The 18,752-nt window shown below is 35.1% G+C and overlaps 1 protein-coding gene across 3 annotated transcripts in view; it reads left to right on the forward strand.

Moving 5' to 3' along the window:
• PPP2R5C (protein phosphatase 2 regulatory subunit B'gamma) overlaps positions 1 to 18,752 on the forward strand; it is a 75,140-nt gene that overhangs the window by 44,725 nt on the left and 11,663 nt on the right. For all 3 annotated transcript variants that reach the window (XM_079309755.1, XM_079309756.1, XM_079309757.1), the window contains 9 exons: positions 2,710 to 2,909; positions 8,090 to 8,200; positions 8,820 to 8,912; positions 9,021 to 9,151; positions 11,687 to 11,746; positions 13,675 to 13,783; positions 15,890 to 15,943; positions 17,641 to 17,811; positions 18,354 to 18,481. In XM_079309755.1, the coding sequence (XP_079165881.1) occupies positions 2,710 to 2,909; positions 8,090 to 8,200; positions 8,820 to 8,912; positions 9,021 to 9,151; positions 11,687 to 11,746; positions 13,675 to 13,783; positions 15,890 to 15,943; positions 17,641 to 17,811; positions 18,354 to 18,481 (1,057 nt within the window). The remainder of the gene's footprint in view (positions 1 to 2,709; positions 2,910 to 8,089; positions 8,201 to 8,819; positions 8,913 to 9,020; positions 9,152 to 11,686; positions 11,747 to 13,674; positions 13,784 to 15,889; positions 15,944 to 17,640; positions 17,812 to 18,353; positions 18,482 to 18,752) is intronic.

Raw genomic sequence — 18,752 nt, forward strand, 5'->3', positions numbered from 1 at the left:
TTCCTGTAAAACTGTGTCAGGAACTGATGTACCTTCAATCAAAATATAAGACTGACCTTCTTTGGGATTATTACAAATGGTGCTCCTGTTCCAGTAGAAGGGCAAAGATAATACTCATTTCAGGTATAACTGTTGACAGGGTTAAGTGTTTGGAGTGAATGAAAAAGATTATTCTATTGCTACTGTTTAGAAGCAAGTCCTGTGAAGATTACATAAATCATAGCTACCAGTTGGGGAAGGGAAGCAGAATATATATGGGGTTTTGGTTTGATTTGACTGGGAGTGAGGGTGTTTGGGTTTTGGTTTTTATTTTAAAGAAACATTGCTCAGTGAATAGCTCTAGGTATCAGTTCTAATGTAAGTTTAAGGAGTAGCTTCTGAGTTAACTGTGACCTTCCCACAGTCATTGGGGAATGGAGCACCAGAGTTGCACAAGTAAGGAATTTTTTCCCTAATGGCTCTCTCTTCAAATATGCCAGCTAATTAAGCAAATGGAGGTGAGGTGTTATTGCTTGATTGAACGGGTAGATGATTTGGAAACCTGCATGCAGTTAACTGAAAGAGCATAACCAGATAGTCCCTGGCCAATGTCTGAGGATCAGTGACTTGTTGGGTGTGCCAGAGTTGGTCTGCAGATGTGCACACATGCTCTGCACAAAAATTACAGAGTGCTTAAGTTGTCTTCTTAACCACTTCTGCTTGGTATCATGCTGAAATCATCCTTTCAAACCTTAAAAGTAGGAATGACCCTGCTTTCAAGGCAACTACTCCAGACAAAGTACTGGAAGAGATGTGAGGTCCAGACACTTGGAAGATGTGGATGAGCAATCCTAAAGGGGGGGGTTATGTCTCACCCAAATAAACAAAACACAGTTCATTACAAATATGTGTGGTTGTCAGTCTGTATGAAGATCTCTCAAATAATGGGGATGACTGAGGTACTTAAAATAGTTAAGCCACCTAAGAATAAATGGCAAAGTAGGTGGCTGCCTAGCTGAGGGTGTTTCTTGACCTTCTTAGTTGTCAGTCTTTAACTTTCACTGTTAGTGGTAATTACATCTTTAATGCTTCCTCTTTTAAGGTTAGTGTACTGTAATCACTGTAATTGTATGTCCATTACTTGTATAATTATAGTCTGCATTTAGGCTTTGGATTTTGTGGAGTGTACATTCATAGCACAGTATCCCTAAGTGTAACTGTTGTTATGCTTCAGGTTGAACCACTTTCCATTTTACAGTTAATTGGGGAAAGGTAACCACTTCAACCACTTTGTATGTCTGAGTCTTTTTTACATTCAGGTCATAAATTTGGCTGGCTTTCAGTATGCAAACTTCTCAATTAATTACTTTTTTGATATTTTCTCAGGATAAATTATTTATTACTTTAGATTTTAATTCAAATAAACAAAAGCATGGGTATTCAGATACAAAATTTGTGTGGCTTTGTTCACAACACTGGACAGAAATTTTGTTTTATTTGTCAGAAAGTTGTTGCTCTGCATAGGGACACCTGTTACCTAGCACCTTCTTTCTTCTTCTAGAATTCTGCACTGTCCCAGGTGTCTTGGTGACACCAAAGTCTAACTGGCTGTGGTTTCTTTCATGAAGACTACATTTTTGTTATGCATGTTCTTCAGGGCTATTACTATATGGTGTTTTCTAACTGGAATTATTCCTGAGAGCAATTAGGTGCCTGTAACTTTAAAAAAAATTGCCAGCTGTTTCAAACCAAATAAGCCTTCCATGTTTATTATATCAAAAATACTTTGGAAAGCAACTTCATGAGAGAGGAGCTATTTCAGTTTTGTTATCATAGGAAGATTTTCAGGCACTTATAAGGAGAGCAACTTATATTTAAACAACTGGACTGTAGACCTGTTGCACATTCAGTCAGTAAGATTGTACATACACATGTGCTTGTATTCAGTAATACCACTTGAAATACTTGAGCAGTAGATCTTGCTGCTTGTGTAAGAGGATTCTAGCATTTTGTGGTACTTTGAGGAAAAAGTCATCAATTGGAAGAAGAATTGGGAGTAAATTGCAGAACTACATACAAAGTCAGTCTAGTCCTATTTTTAGTATATTACTGCCATAGTAGTTTGTATCTAACAATAAAAAAGTCATTATGCAGAAACATAAAATGTGTTATGGTATAAACTCAGGCAGACTCTTTGTGGTATGTTCACATTTCATGTCTTAAGATTCATGCTGTAATCATGGGACCATTTTAATTGGACACAAGTTTTTGCTGCATTCAAAGCATGGTACTGCTTTCTTGACCTCTAGCCAGTTAGCTAGTATTTCCTAAATATTTTAGTCCTGATCCTGGAAGTTTTAGCTGTGTATAATTTTTAATCTCACATATATCCATCATTTTAATGGCTCATGGGATTACTTAAGCAAAACAAAAAGCACATACAGGCATTTTTTCAAGTATTTATTTTTTCCATGAAAGTGTCTGTTTTAGGCAAGGGCAAGTTATGCATCACTGTTGCAATTTTTTTAATCATCCTGACATGTACACAGTATTTCAGTGGGGTTCATACTCTGGAACATGATATTCCTGAAAAGTTGTGTGAAGATTTAGAAAGTTTGTAATCTTGTAATCTTAAACACTTCTATAACTGTTTCATAGAGTAAAAATGGGGAGGGCAGTGAATCCACTACAGTATAATTTGAACATTATATAATTATTTTCATTTTTCAGATGTTCCTCCAGCGGATCAAGAAAAGCTTTTTATCCAGAAGTTACGACAATGTTGTGTACTTTTTGACTTTGTTTCTGATCCACTAAGTGACCTAAAGTGGAAGGAAGTAAAACGAGCAGCTTTAAGTGAAATGGTAGAATATATCACACACAATCGCAATGTGATTACGGAACCTATTTACCCTGAAGTAGTACATATGGTAAGTGATTTAACAGTGAGAACTTGCTGTTTTATAATTCAATGTTGCTTCTTCAGCTGTATCAATTAAGAAATTTCGCTGAAATCTTAAAAAAAGACCAACTATGTTTGCACGTCTGCAAAAGAATAACAGGGCTTTGAAATGTTATTGCCAGTGTTGATATATTTCTTTTTTGTAAGACAGAAACTAGACACATATATGAAGCAGAATTAGATGATGGTTTAGGTTGATAAAAACAAAATCTTGTATTTATAAAAATAGGGAGAGAAGTTAAATATATACATACACACATATATATATAACTGTTAAAAAAACCACATTCCTTATAAAACTGAAATTTTAAAAAATTGGAAGACTAGAATTAAGATCATCTGTGCAAGCTTGATAGTTGTAATCCTGCTCAGTACCAGAGACTAACTTTATTCTGTGTCCAGAGGTGACAGTAAGAGTTGGGTTTTATTAAGTGCACAGGATGGCAGATGAAGTTTCTGCTGGAACAAGTTATGTGAACTATTCAGACTGCATTGTCCCTCCCTACTCACTATCCAAATCCTGGCTAGCTGGACTTAGCTTATTTTTCTGTTGTATGTAACTCCTCTCCCCAGTGGGAGGCCATGAAATTGCAGCAGTCTTTCAGCTCTTTTTGTGGTGGTGACCAGACACCAGTGGCTTGGAGAAGCAGTTGGGTTGAGGTCTGTAGCTGTTGTCTGCAAAACTCTGAGAACAGGAAGTGTCTTTTGAAATTCCTAACCAATAAGCCTAGAAGAAGCTCTTGGCTATGTGCAACAGGATGATTTTTCCCAAAGGCTTTATAACTTAGGGTGAATTTTCTGTGGGTTGAGAAAACAGTGCTTATTTAACATAAATGTGAACTTAATCAAATTTAGTGGTCCTCCTGCAAATCAGAGACCTTGAAGCTTCTTCAAAGATTCTAAGGATTTATAGTATGTAGGATATTGCTTATGATGATTGTTATCTAAATCAGCAATAAGTGTTTACTGAGACAGAAGTTATTTTCATGAGAACTTCTGAGTATATGAGGATTACACATAACTCTGGATGTCAAACATGTTCCCAAAGCATTGAGGATGGTTAATGAAGAGATGTGGGATCATGGCTTTTCCCATGTTTTTATAACTTATTTATATCTCTGGAGGTTTTTTTTTTTCTTTTTGATTGCTTGTTTTGGAGTACTTGACACTGTTGAAAGGAGAGATATGAAAGAGAATAATCTTGCCCAGACTTTATTTGGGTCAAGTGGAGTTCATGATGAGTTCTTAAATACCAGTGTCAGACACTGGTGCTTGCTCTGTGCAAGAATTTTTAACTGTCCATAGTTCATTGCTTGTGCTTCCTATGCCTGCATTATCTTCCTCCACCAAACAGTTATGGCTGCAGTGCATTTGCCTCAGGAGAATGTGAACTTTCTTTGCTTTCAGATGCACCCAGTGGTAACCAGGTCTGCACTTTGGTCAGCTGAACAAATCTTGCAGCAGAATCTGGCTGCTGTCGTGGTTGCCAGTGTTTTGCTGGTAGCCTGCAGTGTTAGAAGATTCTTTTGGTGAATTTAAAATGCTTTTTGCATGCAAGGTCTAAAGGGTGTGGGTTTCCTTGCATGGGTTTTACACAGCACTGTGAGAGACACTGTCAGTGAAGGCACCTGGTCTGGTATTTTGAGGTTAAATTCAGATAGTTGTTTTTTTTCACTTTGGTCATTTGTTGGAACAACTGTACTCTTTCTCCAGTAGTGTTATGATCTTCCCTTTAGGCATGTATGTGTAGATTATCATGTACATTTGCTGGATTCTAGACATATATCTGAATTGATTATGAGGACTTTAAGGAAAAGAAATATAATGTCTTCATGTACTTTAAAACTCTTTTAAGAAGCATTGGTAAGTTCTGTGCTGCCACTGAATTATATTAGTGAGGAATAGCATTTTCAATAAAGTTATGAGGAACAAGAAATACATTTGAGAATGGTTCTCAGTTTGGAAAGTTTGTGGAGTTGACAGGGAAATGGAAATTTTGCTATGCTCTTCTGCCATATTTCACATCTTGGAGGTTACTTGTTTATGTATATACATGTGTATGTGCTATATATGTCTGTATGTGTCCAAGTTCTGTTTGGTGTTATTAAATTATTATTTAGGCCAATCACTTGCAGCAGTGAATTTCACAGATTATCTGTTTACTGGAAATAAAATAATGTTTCCTTTTCCATACCTTCAAACATTCTTTCTCTCTGACAAAAGAAATACTTACTTTACAGTTACATTCTTCTTTATTCTTTGTGGTCTTACTGCTCATGTCATGTTGTCATGTCTATCCAGTATCCACCCCACCCTTCTTTTTTTTTCACTTCAAGTATCCAGGACTAAATTATAGTAAGATCTTTTCTTTAAGCTATATATTCATCTAGTGGCTTAGCTAATAATTTAATGTTAAGCCTAAGTCTTTTTTTCAAAAATATGATAAATTAATTTCTAAAATGAATTTGATGTTCTACATTCAGAGTGGATTCAAGATTATTTTCCCTTCCTCAAAGAGCCAGCTGATATGTCCTTCAAATTAATTTTATATTTCTAAGCAAAAATGTGATGAAAAAGGAAATGTTTTATTAATTGCTTGTTATACAAGTTCCATTTCCTAGGTGTAATATAGTTAAGTACCTCTTCTCAAAACTATAGAATGTGTGGACAAATGTCTGAGTAAATTTTGTAAATGTATGTGGTGTATTTAGGGTTTTGTGATGAAAAGCATCCATTACAGATTCTCACTTAGAAAATAATATATCCTTTTCTTTAGCTTGGCTTTAGAAGAAATCAGGGCTTTATGAAAATATTCATATTCAGTTGTGCATTAGCACATAGGGTAGTACTACTATTTAAAATTGACACTATATATAGGAGCACATCTAATTTTATTCATGCATTATTAAAACTACATACTCAGTTATGCCCATGTGAGCTTAAGGCTTTGCTGATTTTTCGGTTGTTTTTTTTGCTTTTGAAGGGGCAGTGCAGTTGTGGTGTTTTCTGTCCTCTAGAGTAAGAGGGATTGCTGTGAATAGAAGTGTGCTGCTTGTTTCTCTATTAACTACAAGGCTGCCTTTCTTTATATGAATACAGAAAGCACAGACTTTCAGTTATGTGCCTCTTCATTCAGAGCTGTTCATATCAAACTTCACTCAGGCTGCTCAGCAGAAGGGAAGAGAAAATGTGTAATATCTCTGATGCCTACTTGCTTGAGAATATGAGAATATTGTATGAAATGGGCCACAAGAAAAGCAGGGTTCATGAGTGCCATTACAGAAAAGCCCCTGAACTGGTAAAAATGCAGGTTGTTTTCTTTCCCTTGTTTGTTCTACCATCCTCCTGTTATGTCCTTTGAAGTCAATCGTTGTTAGTGCTGGCAGCACTGACAGGATTTTGGCAAACTATGCCAGTGTTTCTAAAGACTTTAATTTCATAGGTTTGGGGGGGGGGGGGGGGGGGGGGCGTCTTGTGGAATTTTGTTGGTGGGCGGAGGAGCTGGAGAGGGGAATATTTTTCAGTTTGCTGTGTTTACTTACACTTCTGTGGGAAATTGGCCTTAGAGATCAGGCTTTGCAGATTGTGTCTTGTCTGTTTGGTCAAAAGACTGAGAAGTTAGAAAAAAGATCAGCCATTTGATGGGTAAAGGACTCATTGATATTAATTTATTGTAAATTTCCTAGACCTCAGTGGCTTAATATAGACCAGAGTGGCTTAATATAGACCAGAGTTTCAGGTTTGTGCTTTCAATGCAAGATCCTGCAGGTTGATTTGAGCAGTTTTGTATTTTGTTGGTCAAGTATATAAAATGCTAAACACATCACATCAGGCTTCACTTTTTCCATTTCTCATGGAAAAAAAATACTCTCTAGGTTTTTAATCTTTCTATTTTCTGTTTTCAAAAATACAGAGTACAATACTTTGTTGCTAACACCTGACATGACCCAGATGTTCTTTTTTATAGTGAGAGCCTGAGACTTTAAGAATTCTTTAGACAAGCTTATTCTTCCATTTGTTTAACAGCATAACAAGTTTTAAATTTTTAGTCTAGTCTTCCTGCATTTGTTTTCTTAGAAGATCGCTGATAATTTCAAATTTTCATCATATTTTTTAAACAAAGGTCAGAAGTGGTTAATCACTTGATGTCCATGCTTTTTAAAAGGGGAACATAAAGATATATCAGCTTTACTTTTAATTCTTTGCAGTAGTAATCGCTCTGACATGTCAGTCTTGGTGTGTATCACACCTGTGTCTGAATTGCTTGACTGAAGGAATATTAGGCAGAAAAACAGAGCATTATATTCCTCATGGGAATGTAATGTAAGCCTTTCAGATTTAGCTGATGCAGTTTGATACTGCCTCCCACTGTCTGCTCAGCCATCTGCCAGATGGGAGATGGCAGCACAGCACATACATATATATGCTCCTTGGCCCTTGTTTCCAGACAAGTTCTTGGAAACACTAAAATACATGTGTATCAGCAACTTGAAAAGTAGTTCATGTTTGTAGACTGGTCCATTTCTATGAGGATGCTAAATGTTTTTCAGGAGGTTCAGAATTCAAATAGTGTGAAAGGATTGTGGGGTGTAGCTCTCCCCCCTCAGTGCTCTGTAATGTCAGGTATGTGGACATGGTTTAAGAGAAATACCACTGGGGATGGTGGTGTTGTGGAATTTGGTTTTGAAGAGTTCCCATATGTGTGCAGCCACCATGTGAAATGAAACTAATATTGTACAGAGAAGAACCAAATGTGAGTTATCTTTGGTTTGCATCTCTACTTCTGACTTTCACTTTTGCAGGTTGCTGCAAGGCCTTATATAGTGTGTATGTATAAGAATGATTCTGTAAATGTTTTACATACATTTGCTTACATACATGTCTCTGTAGAGAGATCAGAGCAGTATCCTCATAAAACACATCCTGACAGTTGTTTTGTGCTTCAAAGAGTACTAACTATGTGGAAAGGTATTCTCCAAGTTAGAACTATTTAAAGAAGCATGAATGATCCTCGTTGTTATAGCTTGTATTTTTGCAAATGTTAATTTAAATAGTTAATGTAAAGAATTCTTAGTCAAAACTATCTTGGAAGTCTGCTTTTTAGCCATTCAGTTGTTTCAGAGTTCTTAAATGCACATGTAATTTCAGTTTGCAGTTAATATGTTTAGAACATTACCACCATCTTCCAATCCAACGGGAGCAGAATTTGATCCAGAGGAAGATGAACCAACCTTAGAAGCTGCTTGGCCTCATCTACAGGTACTTCATGGAGGATGAGACATCACTGCCTATAACAGAATTTTGACATAAAATTCATTGTTTATCTATTCTAAATTGTTTAGTTTATGTGTTTATCTCCGATCAATTACTTTCCTATGTAATTTTAAAAATGTGTTTCTTGAATTAAAACTGAAAATCTTTTTAAAAAATCAGTTGTTATAAGTTAAAGACTCATTGTTTCTTGTGGTAGAGATGGTACAGCTGAGATTTTAAATGAGCTTCTATTTGTCACTATGAATGCTTTGATCTGGCTCTGGCACAGCTTTAGCTTTCAGAGGTACCATGACAAACAGTGAAGAACAGAGAATTCTTAGAACATGTACTTCTGGGCATGATAAATATTAGATTACTGTATGTCATCTAAGTAAAGTGTAGTGATGGAGATCAGCAGAATTTCTGCAGTTTAAAGAACCTCAAGTTCTTGTAATTTGTCAGGAGAGCAAGAGCAAAGCTTTACTGTGTGTTATATAGATAAATGGAAGTAAAAATATTTTGCAGTTCTGAGCAACTAATCAGCAATTTTAGTAGTGTGATGATTGTAAAATGGTTCTTGTTCAGAAGACTAATATGTTTTCTTTGTTGTTGTTTGTTTTTCCAGCTTGTTTATGAATTTTTCTTAAGATTTTTAGAATCTCCAGATTTTCAACCTAATATAGCTAAGAAATATATTGATCAGAAGTTTGTATTACAGGTGAGGTAAAAAAAGATTTTTTTTTTTTTTTTTTTTTACTTCAAGCTCTAAATTATTTTTACAACACATTAGATTCAGTTAAAGTGCATCTTTTTTCCTTCTTTTCAGCTTTTAGAGCTCTTTGACAGTGAAGATCCTCGTGAAAGAGATTTTCTTAAAACAACTCTTCACAGAATATATGGGAAATTCTTAGGCTTAAGAGCTTACATCCGGAAACAAATTAATAATATATTTTATAGGTATGTCAATATCTTTGTATTATGGTACATGTGATCAGGTATGCAGTTAAATTCTTAATATTTTTATAGTCAATATTGCTACATCTAATAATAATTAATATCACTCTGGGAGATTTAAATCAGGGTAGTCTTGGCCATGGCATAAATCTGGCAGCTGAAATTTGAGTTAGTCTATGATTTAGTGGGTGGTTTGGTATCTTTGTGGGAAGCTGCTGCTGCTTTTTTTTTTTTTTTTTTTTTTTTTTTTTTTTTTTTTTTTTTTGGTGTAGTAGTGGTTTTATTACACTAATGCCTTAGTGAGGTGTAGCTCTTTATAATGCAGAAAATGGGCTGAAATTGAATGACTGAGAGATATGTAATTTGCTTGAAAAGGAATAGGTTTGCTTCCTCTTCTTTCCTCAGAATTGACATGTGCAGTTGACCTTTTTTGAAGTATTTGTTTCTTGTCATAGAATGAACTGTGGTGTTATCACTGATTTTAAAAAAAAAATTAAGATGAAAAATTAATCCCCTGTATTAGCAAAGGTCCTTGGAAGTGTGTTTTGTCCAGGGTGAATGCAAGATTGTGGAGCCTGTTTTAATTTTTTCCTTTTGATAGTCTTTGCTTTTCTACAAATAATAATGTCATATATCAGTTTTACACTCCTTCCATCATGGTCCTTCTCTGCCACTATTTTCATCCAAAGGTGAATGTGTGAACCTCTTCCAGACAGTAGCAAAAAGCTGCCAGGCCCTCAGTGCCATATCATGAATGGCACCTGGCAGTACCAGCTGTAGGGGGAGCTGAACTTCCCTGCCCATGGCAACAACTGAGCCTTTGGAAGGGATACAGAGGGGCTACTTTAAAATAATTAGTGAGCCTGTACTGTATTGCAGTCAGCTGGAAGTTGACTTCACAGGACAAGTGAAGAGCCAGTATATCCCAAGGAAAAAGTACAAGTGAATCTTAAAAATGCAGATATCTCTTCCCCCCCCCCCCCCATATATTAATAAACTACCCATGAATGTTATTAAATTAAATCCAAAATTCATAATTTGGTCAAATATCTGAACCAGATGGTAAAACAGCAGCATAGCACATTATATGCACTTCTGAAAACTGTTTTAATTTGCCACTTCTTGCACTTTGCTTTCAGGGGTAGTGGAAGCAAAGTTTTCAACTACAGATAGTTCTGGTGCTAAGGTTTTGGAAGACTAAAAATGATCTGGTCTTTAGATCGACTTTCTATAGTTTGTGTAAGAAAATTTTCAATCTGACTTGTATATGGGAGATTATAAAATTTGCACAGCTACAAAGTCAGAGAAAAAGAAAAGCCAACCACAAACTTAGAGAAAAGCTCACTTAGCTGTGTAATATTTAGGAGCTCGAAGTTTAAAAATTTTGCATCCAAATGTAAACTGGTGCACTTGGGGATCACTGAGGAAGGAAGTTATTCCAGCTTCTGTCTTGAGTTAGTGAATTGGCTGTGTGAAATGATAAATTCTTGAAGTATGCATGCAACTTTAAAAACATTTCACTTTCATATACTTTTATCTTCAAATTGTCAGTTTATTACTGTGCTTGCCTAAGAAATGTGTGGCCTTCATTCATCTTTTTGTCATTGACCAGAATTACATTAATTCTTTCCCCATAGTGCATTCATCTATTTTTTTTCCTGAATTAAAATAGTTTTCTAAAAAATTATTAAACCTGTATGTGCCTATTAATTAAATCCAAACCTTTTTGCATCAGTGTGTTTAATTTTGCTAGGAATTGTTGTCCTGAATTATATGGAAGGGGTCTTTTTAAGAATTAAAAACTACCACTTCAAATATTCTGGATTAAAAGTAGTTGTTAATATGTCAGCCTATGACAAATTTTCAAAAAAAAAAAAAAAATGCTTTCAAATTAGTGGAATTATTTTCTCCTAAGTGTAAATTTTTATAACTCTGCAAATTACCTGAAGCCATGCATAGAACCTTGTCAATAAATTTACACTTGGGTGAAGGAGGCTGGAAAGGTGACTGCCTAGTAAATTACAGTGCACTGTCAAAAGAAGACTCAGGAAAATGTGACTTCCTTTGTTCATTAGGAGCCTTTTGTATGCACAGAGATCTGTAATGCCAAAAAGCTTTTTACATCCAGAACTTGTAACTGTTTGAACACCTTGTGCTTGCATTTGCTATAGGAGGTTGAGTCATGGCATTTAATTATGCTAGTCTTGTGTTATTTTAATATTTAAAGTGTTATTTGCCGTGTTCAGTTTTGCATTATTAAAATGGCATAAAATATGAGTATTGGGAAAAGCTTGAGTGTAAGTTACTTTGTTACATGTGGGAGAAAAGAACAAGCAGGTGTGAAGGTTGAAAGCAGCTGGTTGTGCTAGTGATTTTTGTTTCCACAAAGTTTCTTTTCCACTATGTCTCTCTGCTTTCCTTTTAGTGAGTGACTAAAATATTTGGGGTCAAGGCTACCTGTAATGTTAGATGGGGATCTTGGTATTGGATTTGTATCTCTCTTAGGCAGTAACCCTATAAAATGTTTCATTTATTTAGGTTTATTTATGAAACAGAGCATCACAATGGCATAGCTGAATTACTGGAAATACTGGGAAGGTAAGTTGTAGGTTTTGTTTCATTAAACTCACTTGACTTTAAGAGTATGCTTCAAAAATCAATGGGCTTTTCTGTAAGATTGTAGAAACAGAAAAAAAACTTAAACCTCGTGGCAATGTTTTGGGATAAGACAATTTTTGTAATCCTATATTTTAAGTCTTATTTTCTGCTTAGGATCCTTGTAATTAACATCAGTTGTAAAGCAACTACCAGTAAAATGTAGTGAGTTGAAATTTATTAAAAATTTCTCTGTGAATGCATAGTGGATAAACAAAGGAAGCACAGGTTATCAAACTTCAGAAATCTCATTTTGCTAACCCTATAATTTTTCAGACTTCAGTGATGTATCTGTAAGCCTTTGACACTAAATTTTTACAATTTAAAGCTGATAGCCTCATTGAAACTAGTGAGTTTTTTATTAACTGTTTTCTGTAATTATGTGCAAGCTTTTGACATTTTTTTAATACATTAAACACTGCAAAAGCTCAGTTAGGATTACTTTATGGTATTTCCACATGAAAGCAACAGATCAGCAGGAGCAGGTTGCTCAGGGTTGCCTGGTCAGGCTTTGTGTATCTCTAAGGATGAAGATCCACACAACCTTTCTGGGCAATGGGTTCCCATGTTTGACCACACTCACAATAAAAAGGATTTTTTTTTCTTGTCTTTGAATTAAATATCCCATCTTCCTATTTGTCTCTTGTCTTTTCAATGCACATTGCTAAGAAGAATCTGACTCTTCACACTATCCCTTCATGTATTTGTACACATGGGTGGGATCCTGCTGAGCCTTCTCTGCTCCAAACTAAACAGATTTTTGAGCCTCTGTGTGTGTGTCAGATGCTCCAGCCTCTTCGTTGCACTTTACTGGATTCCCTACAGTATGTCTGCATCCTTCTTGTCCTGGACACAAACACCAGATGTCTCACCAGGGCTGAGCAGAGGTGAAGGATCACTTAGCACAGCTTACTGGCAATGCTGTTTCTAATGCAGCCCAGAAGACTGTTGAAATTAAAAATATGTTTTTAAACTTCCTAGGTTTACATGGCTGCCCAGAATAGTTCTTTAATTTTCAATTATATGTTCAGTGCTTAAAGAAGCTACATGTCCATCATTACTTCAACACACTACTATACTCCAGTAATGCTCATCAAAAGTCATCATGAAAACTATTAAGTTTAAGTATTAGAATATGGAGCTAAGTCTTCCAAACTCTTACTGAGTCACCAGCTTTTTCATTCTTGGTTTTGTTAGGTTAGCTTTAAGCATTGCAAATTGAAAAGTGATGTTGTTTTGGTTTGAGGATTTTTTACCCCCTCAGGCTTCCAAATCAAAATTTCTCAATGAGGCTTCTATGCTGTAACTGTTCTGTATTGGTTATTCATCCAGTCCATTAAGAAGTTTTATTGAGCATGTTGTTGACACAGAGCTTCTTGTTCTAGTAGTGTGGGTTTAGGTAAAGGTGTCATTGACCCAGTACTGAGCTACATCTGCACTCAGCTGTAGCTGGGATGTCTTGTGCTGGGATGCTGTTTGGTTGTACTCTAGGGCCTTGCAGAAATACTTATAGTTAAGAAGTTATATTTTGACTTCTCTGCTGTCCTGGATTACCTCTTCTACATCCAGTCTCTGTTTCATTTGTTAATACCATGAAGAAGCTGGGAGAGGTGTGTACTCAAAGCTTTGAAACAATGAGTAGTTCATAGTGAAGGGTGAGGTCTGAGCTGTAGGTACAGTTGTGTGCAGCTTGGAAGAAGAATTTGAGACTTCTGATAAACTTGGTTAAGGTATGGGCAGACATTGATTTGACTATTCTATTCATTTGTAAATGTTAGAAAACAAGCCCAAGAATTTTTGTATATCCTGTACATTAGTGCACACTTCTATATAATTACTGATCTTTATTTTTAAATTCCTTTTCCTGGCAGCATAATTAATGGATTTGCCTTACCATTAAAAGAAGAGCACAAAATATTCCTATTGAAAGTTTTGTTACCATTGCACAAAGTGAAATCACTCAGTGTCTACCATCCACAGGTAAGTTTTGCTTGGTGTTCTTCATACTAGTGTTTAAGTAAGCTTGGTCAAAGATGTTGAGTAAGTCTCTGTGAATTTGGTTCTAAGCTCCAAAACTTCCCTGCTAACCAGCCTGGGGGAAATTACTTAGCACATATGCCTATAATGCTTCACTTGTTGATAGAAAAATTTAAAAGAAAACATGTACATAAATAATACCTTTTTTTAAAGCACCGTACTGTTTATAGATTAAACACATGTAGTAGCTGGTTAATGTGAGAGTTGTTAGTATTTATCCACACAGGATTTTTTGTTTATCCTCTTGTCTGTAATGTTTAGACATTAAAAAATTGCAGAGAAGTATGGTTTTGAAAGTATGGTATGAATGTGATATATAAACACTTTATTCTAAATTACATGGAGTAATTCAGCTGAATTCAGTTTGTTGGTGTTTTGAAGGGAATTGGGAATTTACTAGGACATCATTATTCAATTCAATAGATCCTTTTAGAAATACACAGAGAAAAGGGGCTTCTGAGTTCTATCTTGCTTTTAAACCATCTGTATCTTTTCTGTGCTAAATTTAGTCCCATTCAGAATTCCTAGAGAGGAGCGAGAAATTGTAGTGTAAGAGAAAGTGCAGTATTGTTGTGATATGCTGAAATTTTCTGTGAGAGATTGCTACACAGCTTTTGGGTTTGCAATTTGAAAGTTCTATATTTGCAGTGTAGTTTGAGTACTCCTGAGTTCTAAGTACCATTTATTCAAATAAAATTACTAGCAGCTTGTACTTTTAAGAATACCTTTTCAATAATTGCAGTTCTTTAGCAATGAGAGATGCTTATAAGCATTTGCTTTGGATCCTGTCTTCAGTGGCTTCCATCAGTTGCTGTTGAAGTAATAGAATGAAATGCCTCCCATTTCAAAATTTTTTCTTTTCTAATGCAAAGAACAAAACCTGTTGGGGTGTGAACAGCAAGACTCATTGTATCTCAGCTAGAACAGGTATCTGTGATCACCAGCTTTTCTACTGACCTGAGACATACTGTTCTTTATCTGTTCCCCTTAAATCACAAACTAATTCTCCAAAACCTTCAGGTGATTTACATTGTTGTTCAGCATGTAAAAACAAGGTAGTAACATAGAGATGTCTCTCTTACATGTCTTACTGATTGAAATGGAAAACTACTTCAAGTGAGTTTAGTGTGTGAAACACTGGAGTAGACACGTAAAAATTCACATTGAAACAGTGGCAGTTAGAAGGATTTGCTGCTGAAGACATCCATGGAGAAAGTTAGTTTTTGTGTTAAATCAGATTTACTTTCAAATAGGAAAGAAGGGCAGCTGCAGTAATCTCGGCATGGGGCATTCCTGGTAGAAATAGGAATTATCAAAAAAAGGAAAGTAATTGGGTCATCAGCTGAACTTCAGTAAATGTAGAGGCTAGGAAGATGGCTAAACAGTCTGTGAGATGAGCAGTGATCTCCCCACTTAGTTTGTGATTGTTGACCTATGGAGTGAAAGGGATGTAATACTCACTATTTAGGCATAGGTGGACAGTCTCATTCTCAGCACTGCAATCAATTGGTAAATACTGTAATTCAGCCTCAGGTTGCATCAGCTTGCACTGATAGGCATAGTTATCAGTAGTAGTGATATGTAAAAATTCCAAGATTTACAAAGGTTCAATGCACTTTTATCTAACTTAGGTTATGAAATAGAAAATACTTATTAAATCAGCTCGGGACCAAAATGTTAGTGAGTGGAAAGCACTCTGGAGAACAAAATTGTGATTTTTAAATCGTATATTTGAAAAGATGAAGTGTGATGAAATGCAAAGTACTAGGTCTAAAAAAAAAAAAAAAATCAAGTCATGTGTGTCTATATTATAACACGGAAAAAGGTGATTACAGACTTGCAAAGGTTGGAAAGAATTGCTAAAGCCTGTTCACCCTTCTGTTTAAGTTGTCTGCCAAACAGGTTTTTAAATTTTAAGTTTTTTAAATTACAGAAGAAACTTGTATTCTGTTTGAAGCATTCAAAATTATTCTTGACTTATGCTTATGACTTCAAAATGTGTTCAGTTTCATAGTGAGAATTAATAAAACATGTTTTCTTTTACTGTAGCTGGCATACTGTGTAGTTCAGTTTTTAGAAAAGGACAGCACACTTACAGAACCGGTAAGTTTATCGTTCTATTATTACATCTTTTGAAATATTAATATTAATATTCCTTACATCTGTAGGCTGTTTAAGGAAATTTGGGGAGCAAAGTATTTATTTGTAATTGTTTATATTTGAGTCAAATATTTAACCATTTTGATCTATCAAATTCAGTTTTTTTGAACAGTTGTTCAGAATATCCAAAATTAATTAAAACAATATTAATAGTATAAGTCTTACCAAGAGACCAGATTTTATTCTGCTTATTTTGTTCTGGCTGAGCAGATAGGAGATGGTGGATCCAGAAAGAGTTTAGTCACAAATTAGCTTGCCTGAACTGTGCTCTGTTGAGAGATGGATCTTATGATGGAACACAGATTTCTGACACACAGCTACCTATTGGTGCAAGGCTTTTGAATCAGATCCTGTTCATATCTGCCTACCTTGGACAAAGTCAGACTTTGGTCTGGCTGCACATGATTGCATAGAGGAATAATTTTTACTGTCCTCTATAGTATCTAGTGGTTTGCTTCATTACACCCATTATCAAGTAGGTAAGAACTAATTTGTTTAATCAGGAGATCAATAAAACAGTTGCTGCTAACAGAAGTGCACATTATTAGATCATGACCATTTCCATTATAAAATGGAAACTGGATTTCTTGAAACAAATTGAAGTATGCACCTGAACAAGAGTTCTCTTCTAGCTGGAGCTTTTAAGATAGCTAATGTCAGACATTCTGCCATTTGTACTGTATTAAAGCTTGTTTTCTTAGCTTTCTTCCAGACATCAGATAAGATGTTGCATATTTTCTAGTAGAAATCTGAACTGAATATGCAACCAAGTTTGTTTCCTTTTTCCATCCCAAATTGGTATGTGATTACAACTTTCTTTAAAAACTTAATACACGCATCAGCAAAGTACTAAGTTCCTCTTCAAAAGATCCTCGTCCCTTCAAATTTAAATGCTTTGCTTCCCCTTACAATTATCACATGAAAGTTTTTGACATCTTAAGTATGTCTGCTTTCATGATTAGATAATAAATATATGAAAGAAGCACTTATTTCTCAGAGTTGTCTTGTCAGTGATGATATTAAGTATTGCTTGTAGCTTTTATATTTAGAAATAGAGTCATAGAATGATGTTTTGAGTATTCATGGTCTGCTAGGTAAACAATCTGGGTAAATAATTTATTAACCATGAAGAAAATTAAGACTAAAGTTATAGTAAGATAGTCAAATCAAAGCTTAAGAGCAACATACCTAGAGTAGTTGGCCACCTGTCAATTCAGGCATTTATAGTAAATACTTTGTTGAAATATATTGATAGAACTTAATTGCTTGAGTTTTGGATTCCATCCCCAGGAAGGTAGAGATTTAAAGCTGCTGTCACTTAAGTGGCAGGTGATTTTCCTGATAATGTCGTAGCGAATCTGCACTTTGATCATGTTAAGTTAGATGTTTGGTTTTCTCTCTAGTATTTTGATTATTATTTTTGAACATGTCTTTTAGAAGTATAACTTTGTTTTCTGAAGAAATGAGTTTAGACCTAGTTATTTCTGTGACACTGAACCATGTCTGATCACTACTGTTACGTGGGACAAGAGATCAAAAATTTTGTGTTCTTCTTAAAATACCAGACTTATTAACACATTATAATTCAATTCAAGGTAAAGTGAAATTATCATGGAATTATTTTATCTTTGTCTCTACAGGTGGTAATGGCACTGCTAAAATACTGGCCAAAGACTCACAGTCCAAAAGAAGTAATGTTTTTAAATGAACTAGAAGAAATTTTAGATGTTATTGAACCATCTGAATTTGTTAAAGTTATGGAACCTCTCTTCAGACAGCTAGCCAAATGTGTGTCCAGTCCACACTTTCAGGTCTGTATTTACTGCATGTATAGTGCTATAAGAATTTTTATAAAGCAGACTTGTATTATTCACCATAATGAATTTTATTTGTTGAAGTTTTCAATTCTCTGTCAAATTGTAGGGATCCAAAATTAGTTTTACTGTTTCTTTTCAAGAGTGCAATATGTGCATTCATATTGGGTGATCTACTTCAGTGTTATGCTTAACATAAAAAAGCTGAAAAACCCTGTTTTCAGAAGTACCTGAACCCTTTCAGTAGAGTGTTTGCATTTCATTACTTGTAATGTGAATTCTACAAATACTTGTTCTTTTGGAAAGTATTTCTTTGCTTGAATTTCCGAGTTCATGGGTTGTATATTGAATCATGTCCCTAGCAAAGAAAAAAGCAGTTTTTCCATCTCTCTTTCCATCAGCTCCATGACTCTCATTAGCACTAAAAAATCCAAGTCTGAGTTGCAACTTTTCTTACTTTTCCCTTATATTTGTCAAATGTTATAATTATTTGCTCTGTAAGAGATTGAAGAAGTGTTCCTTTTCTCATGTCATCTTAGGTTGCGGAGCGAGCATTATACTACTGGAATAATGAATATATTATGAGTTTAATTAGTGATAATGCAGCAAAGATTTTACCCATCATGTTTCCATCCTTGTACCGGAATTCAAAGACGCATTGGAATAAGTAAGAAACACTTGTACAAATTTCTGCTCCTTCACTTATATGTGGCTCTAGGTTTAAGAGTTCAGATCTGTGAGTTGCTACTTTAACAGTGTGTTGAGCTGTTTATTCTATGGCATTGAACTTGCTGGATAAAGAGACTATTGTTGTCAATTTTTAGGAAGTATTAAGAACTGTGGAAGATAGTTTTTTCTTTTTTAATTATACAAGAAAGTGTTTTAATGCATCTAATCCATGATACTCTTCTACAAATAGAGAGCAAATTTGGCATTGA

Source organism: Erithacus rubecula (assembly GCF_903797595.1).
Source record: "Erithacus rubecula genome assembly, chromosome: 6".
Taxonomy (NCBI): Eukaryota; Metazoa; Chordata; class Aves; order Passeriformes; family Muscicapidae; genus Erithacus; species Erithacus rubecula.